Source organism: Vombatus ursinus, unplaced genomic scaffold (assembly GCF_900497805.2).
Source record: "Vombatus ursinus unplaced genomic scaffold, bare-nosed wombat genome assembly UNPS02015030.1, whole genome shotgun sequence".
Taxonomy (NCBI): domain Eukaryota; kingdom Metazoa; phylum Chordata; class Mammalia; order Diprotodontia; family Vombatidae; genus Vombatus; species Vombatus ursinus.
Window position 1 is genome coordinate 3,556,210 of NW_020954808.1, and position 10,252 is coordinate 3,566,461.

The 10,252-nt window shown below is 54.8% G+C and overlaps 2 protein-coding genes across 2 annotated transcripts in view; both read right to left on the bottom strand.

Annotated features, from left to right (window-relative positions):
- The window catches only part of LOC114031033 (guanine nucleotide-binding protein G(I)/G(S)/G(O) subunit gamma-8), a 16,608-nt gene that overhangs the window by 5,533 nt on the left and 823 nt on the right, over positions 1–10,252 (bottom strand). The window lies entirely within an intron of this gene.
- Positions 6,473–10,252, bottom strand: part of LOC114031032 (dapper homolog 3-like) — a 12,314-nt gene continuing 8,534 nt past the window's right edge. The window contains exon 4 of the mRNA XM_027846034.1: positions 6,473–8,837. Coding sequence (XP_027701835.1) covers positions 7,462–8,837 — 1,376 coding nt within the window. The 3' untranslated portion in view covers positions 6,473–7,461. The remainder of the gene's footprint in view (positions 8,838–10,252) is intronic.

Genomic DNA, 10,252 nt, shown 5'->3' on the forward strand with positions numbered 1-10,252 from the left:
TTCTCTTCTCTTCTCTTCTCTTCTCTCCTCTCCTCTCCTCTCTTCTCTTCTCTTCTCTTCTCTCTTCTCTTCTCTCTTCTCTTCTCTTCTCTTCTTTTCTTCTCTCTCTCTCTCTCTTTCTCTCTTTCTCTCTTTCTCAAAGCCAGAGATCAGGACCATGGTGTCACTAGCAGATAAAGAAACCCTGTCCCACTCCCCATCCCAGGACAGTTCTGAGCCCCTCTCTCCCTTGGAATGACCCCAGATCCCTCAGAGCCCAGACTGTAATGCTTAAAATAGCCACACGGTGGTGATACAGGAGCAAAAAGGAGTCCTCCTAAATCCCTAAAAGGCCAGTCTCAGGATCTCAAAGCCCCTTCCTTAGCCACCACCCAGGGTCACATGGAAACTCAATGCCCTAAGAGCTCTGGCAAGAGGGCTGATCCTCACACCATTGTGTGTGTGTGTGTGTGTGTGTGTCTGTGTGTCTGTGTGTGTGTCTGTGTGTCTGTGTGTGTCTGTGTGTCTGTGTGTTTGCAGGGTATTTGTGCTTGTCAGCACTAGTGGGTCAGTCCACACGATCCCAGAATATTAAAGCTGAAAGGTAACTAAAATCATTGGGTTTTAGCACCCTCATTTTATACCGATAGAAACTGAGGCCCAGAGAGGGAAACTATCCCAAGGTCACAAGAATCAGGAGCAGAGTTATAGAAACCCCAAGCACGCAGGGAGAATTGGCAGCCATCTTCCTCCCCCAGTTCATCACAGCTCTCTGTCTCCTGTCCATTCCCTAATTCCCCATTTTTGGAAAGAGAAGTCTTCATCCAGGGCCCCCCTTGGGGAGGTCATCAGCTCCCAAGGATTTGAGCATCATTGAGATGTGGATGAGGGTACATGCCCAGCCCTAATCTCTCTCCTGAGCTGCATCACCAGCTGCCTGCTGAACACCCCCTAGCTGTTCTGGAGGCATCTCCAGCTCAACATGTCCAAAATGGAACTCAGCTTCTCCCCTAAACTCACCCTTCCTTTCTCCAAACTTCCCTGTTTCTCCACCATTCTCTTAATCACCCAGGTTAGTAACCTTGGAGTCATCATGGCTTTTTCTCTTCCTCACCTCCCATGTCCAGTCAGTTGACAAGCCCCATTCATGTCTCTTGAATATGTCCCCTTCTCTCACTACTGCCAAACCAGCTCAGGCCCCCCCTAACCTTTCCTAGACTGTTAAGAATTTCCAGTCTTTCTCCTCTCCAACCCATTTGTAGATGCAGAAATAGTCTCCCTAAATCACAGGTCTGGCAATGTCACTTCCCTGCTCAAAAATCTATAGTGGCTCCCTATTAATTCTACAATTAAATAAGAACTCCTGGGCTGGCCATTTAAGCCCTTTCCATTTTTCTTTTTGGAGGCAATCAGGGTTAAGTGACTTGCCAGGGTCACACAGCTAGTAAGTATCTGAGGCTGGATTTGAATTTAGGTCTTTCTGACTTCAGGGCCAGTGCTCTATCCACTGTGCCATCTAGTTGCCCTTGTTTCGGGTCCTTTCTAATCTGGTTGGGGCTGAGTTCTTCAATTATTTCACATTACTCCCATTCATGACTATATCCCAGCTGTTTCCCAGGGAATAGAAGCAATTGAGGCAGTTAGGCGGCCCAGTGGATGGAGAGCTGGACCCGGAGTCATGAAGATGGAGGTCAAATGCTAGCTCACACACCTTCTACCTGTGTGACCTTGGCCAAGTCACTTTAACTCTGGTGGTTCCTCAATTGTTGAATGGGAATAATAATGGCCCTTCTCTCCCAGAGTTATGAGGATTAACTGAGAAAAGACTTGACCTTAAAACCACCCTCCAACACTTTGGAGCAATGTAACCCTGGGCAAATCACTTAATCTCTGCCTCTCTTTCATGATCTGTAAAATCAGGTTAATAAATCCCACTCCTAAAGGCTAAGGGAGAATTGAGACAATATTGTAAAATGTTTACAAACCTTAATATGTTATATAGATGCTAGCTAATATGAGGAGGAGGAAGAGGAGTGAGGGAATAAGCATTTATTAAGCACCTACTATGTGCCCGGCATTATTTTGGGCACTTTACAGATTTGATCCTCATCAACAACCCAGTGAGGTAGGTGCTATTATCCCCACTTTGAGGAAACTGAAGCAGACAGAGGTTAATGCCTAACATGCATTCAGAGTCCCACTTCCGGTGTGCATACAGGCCCTCCTCCAACAGGGAATGCTCTTGCTTCTCATCTCCCGTTGCTTCCATCCTCGATAAACCCCTAAGCTCAGCTCAGGGGCCACCTCCTATTCCATCTCAACCAGCTGCTGCTGTGTATATATCGCATATCACCCAGCAGAATCCAAGCACTTTGAGGGTAAGGATTATTTAATCCTTGTCTGTGTATTCCCCGTGCCTAGCACAGTGCCTGCAACGTGGGAGGGTGTGGAAGTTAGAATTTAAATGAATGGAAATTGATCGTCCTTTCAGAGCGAATTTCTCCCTCTCTGTGTGGGCATCCTGCCAGTGGCTTCTTCTTTCCCTTACTGTTGCTTTCCCTGGCTCCTTCCCTTCCTCCCACACTCCCTTTCTTCTGTCCTGAGGCCTGTGCCTGGCTCTGCTCCTAGTTTGCTGTCTCTCTGTGCCTCTGTGTCTCAGTCTATCTCTGTCTCTATGACAAGCTGGGAATAATCCAGACGAGGGTGATTGGGTGATCAGGACATCGGGGTGTCTCCACGAGAGGATCTGAGGGTGTTTAGCCTGGAAAAGTGAAGACCCGGGGAGGACATCATAGCGAACTTGAGAATGAGAAGGGCTGTCTGTCAGGCGGAAGCAGCGGGATTTGCTCTATTCGGCCTGGCCCCACAGGGTAAAACCAGCTTCAGTGCATGGAAGCTACAGGCCGAAAGATTGAGACTTGATGTAACGGAAAAGTTGCTCTATCTATTAGATGCCCAGCCCAGAAGATGAATAGATTGCCTCGGGAGGTAGCGAGACCTCCTTCACTAGAGGTTCTCCTTCAAGAAAAGACTGAGTATCACTTGTCAATGTTATTGTGTGGATTCGCGCTGCATCAGATGACCTCCGAGGAGCCCTGCAGCTCTCAAGATTCGGCCGCTGTTGTGTTTCCAGGCAGCGTGGTTCGAACACTGGCTTTGGAGACAAAAGACCTGGATTCAAAGGGCATATCACTTTCGCCTCTCTGGGCCTCAGTTTCCTCACCTGAAAAATGCGAAGGTCGGACTAAGGCCCTTTCCAGTTCTGTCTATACACATCAGGGTGTCTTTGTGTCTTTCCCTTGGTCTCCCTGCGCACGCCCCACCTCCACTTAATTCCCCCAGTCTCCAGGGCAGGTGCAGAGCTGGGCCTCCAAATGATCTTGTGCCCCCCAGGGAAGAGAACTGGTCCACATCCTCGAGGGCCTGGGGGAAGACCAGGGTTTGGAGCACAGATCAATCTCGGAGGCGCCCTGGGGCAGCGGCATCTGGGAGGAGGAGATCCCCGAGGACCTAGAAGAACCTCAACCAATCAGGGGGATGCCCCGGGGAGCTGGCGACAATAGAAGGTGGGACCGTCTAGGGGAGGGGTCTAGAGAAAGGGGAGGCACAATGGGGGCAGGGCCTAAAATTAGGGGTGGGAGGGATGCAGAGAGAAGGGGGCGAGAGTTCTCAGCTCACCCATATTCAGTGTTTATTTATAGGGGCTGAGTCAGCGGGCGCCAGGCCGGCTATGAAGTGGGGAGGGCAGAGAAGAAAGGGGGGGGGCCCTTCCTTCTGCCGGCCCGGAAGCCGGGGGGTTGGGGCCCCTGGCTTAGCGGGGTTTTTTTGGGGGGGGGGAAGCCTGGCGCCCCCCCAGCCCCAGCAGTTCCAAGCCTGGGCTGGAGGGAGGGGCAGAGAACAGAGAGAGTAGAAGGTGCCGGCGTTGGAGGGGGAAGGGACAGCGGCTCCAACATCTGGAACACATCAGAGGCAACTGGAGCCGCCAAGAGGGACCAGGGCCCCCAGTCACAGCGCGTTCTGAGGGAGTAGTCGGCGCCAGGACCCTGGGGGGCGGCGGCGGGGAGCGGAATTGGGAGGCGAAGCATAGGGATTCCTTCCCCAGGCCTGGGGAGGAGGGGTCTGTCGGCCGGCAGCTCCCTCCCTCCCCTCTCCAGCCCCTGGCGGACCTTTGGGACTCTAACGTTCTGAGGGAGATGGGGGCAGGCTTCCCCTCCCCTCTCCCGGAGGAGAAAGCAGCGTCTGTGCGCGGGCGCGGAGTGGGGGCCGATTCCCGGCTTCCAAGCCGGCCCCAACATCTGCTTCTCATAAGGCAGGGGCTGGGAGGCTGAGCCGCGGAGAGAGGACGGCCTAGCCCTGCTCCCCATCCCCCAGTGCCAGGTTGGGGGGGCAGGGAAAGAAACCTAGAAACCCGAGCAAGATGAGATGTCTGTAGCGAGCTGAAATCCTAAGTCTCAGTATGGTATTCTGTATCCTGTGTCCTCATCGCCCCATCCTGGCTGTTCTCGCTCCTCATCTCCACCTCCCAGAAGCCCCTAGCTTCCTTCAAGGCTCAGCCCAAGCGGCGTCTCTGAGATGAGGACTTACGCTTCTACGTACACAGCTTCTTTCCCCCGATAGAGTGTAAGCTGCTTGAAGGCAATCGGTCAACAAGCTTTTATTATGTGCCTGCTATGGGCCAGGTTCTGTGCTAGGCGCTGGGGACACAAAGACAGAAATGAAAAGTCCCTGCCCTCAAGGAGCTTCCATTCTTTCAGGGGAGACAATGTGTACATAAATAAATATATACAAGATATTTACCAAATATTTACATGGCCACGGGGTAGGGCCACTAGCAGCTGGGGGGGGGGGGGGGGGGGGAAAGGGGAAAATTAGGAAAGGCCTCTTCAGTTGAGTGTTAAAGGAAACTAGCTAGGGCTTCTGGGAACTGGGGGTGAGAAAGGAGAGCGTCGTAGGCACTGGGAAACGACTTCTTGGTCACCTAGTGCCAATCACAGTGCCTTGGAACATCGCAGGAGATCAAGAAATGCTTGTGGACTGAGCGATTGGTGAGGGCAGCTACTGTGCCCATCTAAATTTAACGAGTATCTCCCTGCCCACATAGGGCACATGGTGCCCTCATTAAGTGGTCATAGGGTGAGATGGATGGCAGGACCACAAGCCTTGGAGCTGAAAGGAACACTAGGGGCACCAGAGACGTAGGAGAATAATCAAATGTCAGGGTTGGGAAGCATCCTGAGAGACTCATCTCGTCCCTTTTTTTAGAGACGGAGAAAATGAGGCTTATTTCAAGTACCCCCCCACACACACACAAAAGGCCTTTCCTGATTCCCCCAATTATTCACGCTCCCCACCCAAATTACTTTGTATTTTGTATGAGAGGCAGCCAGCAGGTCAGAGTGAATAGACAGCTGGTCCCCCAGCAGGAAGACCCTACCTTTGACATTTCCTTGGCTGTGTCACCCTGGACGAGTCATTTCAATTCTCTGAGCCCTAGGCAACTCTCCAAAGCTATAGTTTGCAGAGAAGGTGTAGCCCTGCAATAATAGAGGGAATGTCCTCACCTGGGAGTTACCTAAAGCGACGAGATCTCAGTCCCTATCCTTACTTTGTATTTACTTGTCTGGGTACTCTGCCTGGGTATTTCTGCCCAGTACAACGTAAGTTTCCTATCTCTGGGTCCCCAGCTGCTAGTCCAGTGCTGGGCACTTAGTAGGCACTTAATAAAGGACAGTTGACTCGAATGGAATGCTTTCTCTCCTCACCTCTGCCTCCTGGAATCCCTAGCTTCTTTCAGGGTACAAGTCTGACCAGATGACTCCCCTGCTCAAGAACTCCTATGGCTCCCTACTGGCCCACTGGTGCTTCTCTTACAGGAAGCCTGGAAGCCCTTCTTGGTGTTTTAGTTATTGGTGTGATTGATTCCTCTTCCTCTAACTGTCATGTTTATATCCATCTGTTTCCTCCAGTAGAATGGGATCGCCTTAAGGGCAGTAATTGTTCTCCTCTTTGTATCCTCAGGTCATGAGGCAGCAAGGCTAAGGGGTAGCCAGAAAAGAAAGACCACCTAGGTTCAATGACCACCTCCAACACAGCCTATCTGTGTGAGCCTGGGCGAGACTGAACTCCTCAGCACCCCAGGACCTCGAAAGAATTCTCTAGAACTAGAGGAGGCCGAGGAGATGCTTGTCTGAAACGGCACAGGATGATTCCCACACCAATTTAACCACAATTCGGCAGCCTACAGTTTTAAAGGGCTGCCTAGAGCATTGAGAAGTGAAGCGACTTGCCCAGGGTCATACATCTTAGGTGGGTCAGAAATGAAATTCGAACTTAAATCCTTTTGGCTCCGAAACTGGCTCTCTATCTGCTGCGCTACAGAAAAGGCATTTTTCAAAAATGCTTATTGAATTAGATTGGAAGAGAGTGAGCCACGGGTGCCATCTCTGTAGGGCCACCGTGTCAGGAGCAGGGCCAGAGGAAGCCACCACCGGGATGACACTGTGGATTTATTTACAAAGAGAATATAGAAACAAACAGGGTCTGGCTCCCGTGGGACAAGGGTGGGTATGTGACAGGATAGCCATCCTCCATCTTCCCACAATCCCTTGCCTGGGGAGTCGCCGTCATTATAATAAATACAGCAATTTAAAAAACAAAACTAATTAAGAATTGGTGCCCCTCTGGCCTCCTCCCTCGAGCTCTATCCCTGAAAATATGTTCCTTCCCACCCCCACCCCGTTTTACTTCTCACCCAAGGTCACCAAGAAAGGGCTAGGAAGCACCAGGGAGCTCAGGCCCTCAGCTGTTTTTCAGCCCCCAAATTGGATTATAAACAGAGCGATCAAAAAAGATGACAGGGAGGCTTAGCACTACTGGACTCAACACAGTGTACCCCGTCAGAGGTTAGGAGAGTTTCCCCACGTCATCTACTGGCCATCTCTGTCATCTCGGTGACAGATAGGGTAGGGTTGGGAGAGTGAATGGAAACATGGCCCAGCTGAATGGACCGTAAACGGACCAGTGAAGATGGGAAAGGGAGAACACCCAAAAAAGAAGGAACTTGGTGGGGGGACCCAAACTTAGAGGATTTCCTTGGCCAGAAAGGGATAGGAAAGTAGAGACCCCTTCAGTACAGGGCAGGGGCTCCTTAGAGGCTCCTAGGTTCATAGAATGTCAGAGCTGGCAGGGACCTTAGAAATTGGATGTCCAACCGCCTCACTTTTCAGAGAGCGGAAGGGACTTGCTCCAGGTCACTCAGCTAGCGAGTGGCAGAGGCGGAATTTGAACCCAGATCTCATTCCAAATTTCTTTACACCATGCTGCCTACTTCACTGAGTCCATTCTACAGCCAGGGAAACAGAGGCCCCGAGTTCGCCCAAGTCCACGCCGAGAATCAGTGGGCGAACCCTGGCGTCCTTGGCTCCCAGTCTAGTCAGCCAAAGAAGGGCTGGGCAAATCGCCTTCGCGCTGCGCCGGACGAGCTCACACTGTGGTCATGACCTTCAGCGATCCTGAGCGGAACCGTAAGATCTTCTTCTTGAGCGCATGGGAGGCCTTGATCTTGACGAAGACCTTCCCCTGGCCTCCCCCCGGGCCTCCGCCAGGCCCGGCCGCCGCCGACGCGGCCGCCAGCTGCTGGGGCCACACCAGGCCGCCGCCGCTGCCCTCCGAGTCGCTGGAGGCTGAGCTGAAGGCGAGAGATTCGCCGTCACTGGCGCTCGACTCGCTCTCGCCGTAGGCCGGCCCGTAGCCGCTGCCGCTGCCCCCCAGGGGGGGACCCCGGCGTCCGACTGCCCCGCCGCGGCCCGCCGAACACTCCGAGTCGCTGCCGGCGCAGCCGTAGAGGAGGCGGCGCGGAGGGGCAGGCGAGGGCCCCGGGACCCCTCCGACAGCCCGGCCCCCGCCCCCGCGAGGCGCAGCCTTGACCCGCCGCCCGCCCTCGGCCTCCTCGCCGCTAATTTCGGCCGTGGAGCGCCAGCGGCGCGAGGAGGCAGGGGCTGCGCCCGCCGGGGTCCGACGGGGCCGGGCCGGCCTCGGCTCCTCCCTCTCCACCGTATGGTACTTGGGTTCGCCCGGGCCAGCGCCTGGCCTGTTCAGAAGGCTGTTTTCTGACTGCGAGCGGGCGGCCTTCTTGCCCCGCGGGGAGCCGCGGCGGGCCGCGCCGTCGGGGAACCGGCCTTTCCTGGCGCCTCCCGGCCGGGGCCGCTCCCTCGGAGGCGACAGCTCCACGCTGCGGCCGCGAGTGAGCGGGGGAGGCGGCGGGCCCTTGCGGCGGGCAGCGCGGGCCACTGGAGGCCCGCGGACTCCTCCGTGTGCCGCGGGGATGTACTGGGCCTTCACCAGCCGGCCCTCCCCCGGGCTGGGGGGTGAGGAGCTCACTGCGGGCGCAGGCTCGGCTGGAGGCGGGCTGGAGTCCCAGGGCGGCCAGCCCCCAGGCCCCGGCGAGCCGCCCACGCTGGGGTGCGTCGACTCCTCGGACCGTTGCCGAGCGCTGTTCTGCCGTCGGAGGGCTGCGGGCGGCTCGGCTGGCCCGGGGCCGGGACTGGTGCGGGGCTGGCCCGGCCCTGGCCGCCCACGGAGTCGCCGCCGGCGCCGCAGAAGGCCCGAGATGTAACTCTCCAGGTGGCGACCAGGGACAGCGCCGTCCGGGGGCCCAGCGATGGATGAGTCCGGATAGAGGCGGCCGCGCAGGCGGGGGCTCTGCAGGGCCACTGCATGGAGCGGGCTGGGCGACAGGAAGGAGGTCACGCCCCCGGGCCCGGCCTCCTGGGGAGCAGTCGGGTAGGGAGCCGAGAAGGAGCGAGGCACCCCTACCTGGCCTCCCGCGGAGGCCTCCTGGGAGCTGGGGCCCGTTTCTCCTGCAGGGAGAGAGGAGACGAGAAGGGGTGGGGACAAGGCCTCCTCCTCTCATCCAAGGACACTTCCCCCCGCCCCCGCCCCCGTCTCTTGTCTCTTGCCTCACTCCATTCCCTCCCCTTCCCCCCCCTCCCTTCGAGTGAACCCATGAAGTCAGAATTGGAAGATATTTAAAAGACCGTCTATCTTAGCTCCATTATTTTACTGACAGGAAACCAATCATACGAAATATAGCTTTGGAAGAGATCTCAGAGAGCATCCGGTCTCTTCATTTCGCAGATGAGGAAGCCGAGGCACCCCGAGGTCCTGAAGCTTGTCGGGTGCCGAGCCAGAACTCCCAGAACGCCCAGGTGTCTAACCCCGTATTCAGAATACCTTCCTCTGCACTGCGGCTACTCCAAAAAGGCTTGACTAGGAGACTTAGCTAGTCGGTGAACGAAGAATGGTTCCCTTCCCAGTGGGGTGGCCGCTGAAGACAATTGTTCAAGTTCTCTTTGCTCTTTCTACTATTTACCAGTTGGGAGGGCAGCTAGGTGGCTCTGGATAGAGCTCTGGACTTGGAGCCAGGGAGATCCGAGTTCACATGTGACCTCAGACACTCACTGGCAGTGTGACCCTAGGCAAGTCTTTAACCCTGTTTGCCTCAATGCATCGTAGAAGGAAATGGCAAACCACTGCAGTATGTTTTCCAAGAAAAGCCTGCGGCCATTCGGAGGTTCTGTAGAACTGGTCGCTGTTCCTGTGGTGGAATTAGCACCTCTGTAGACTGAGGACCTAGGTTCAAATCTCACCTCTGACAGTACTTGTGACCTAGGGTGAGTCAGTCAGTGTCCCTGGGCCTCAGTTTTCTCATCTGTAAAAATGAGGGGGTTAGACAAGACGGCCTCTAGGTGGTAGAATGGATTGGGTGTATTTGGAGCCTGGGAGACTTGGAACATTTCAGATACTGGCTGTGGATCCCAGGCAAATCACTTCACATCTAAGCCTCAGTTTCCTCATTTGTAGAATGAGAATTCTAGTAGCGCCCACCTCACAGGCGTGACCAATTGAGATAAGTAAAGTGCTTTGCCATCCCAAAGCGCTGAATTGCTCTTGCCCTTCTTTTTGCCAGAGCCCTGGGCCTGGGGTCAGGAAGTCTCCTCTTCCTGAGTTCAAACCTGGCCTCAGACACTCGCTAGCTGTGTGGCCCTGGCCAAGTCACTTCACCCTGTTTGCCTCAGTCTCCTCCTCTGTAAAATGAGCTGCAGAAGGAAATGACAAACCACTCCAGTGTCTCTGCCCAGAAAAGCCCAAATGGGGTCACGAGAGTCGGACAGGACTGAACGACAAAGTGCTTTGCAAACCTCGAAGCATTACGTTGTTCTCGTTACCTCCAGCTCCAGGTAGATGGCCTCTTTCCGCTCATTTTCCCCAACCC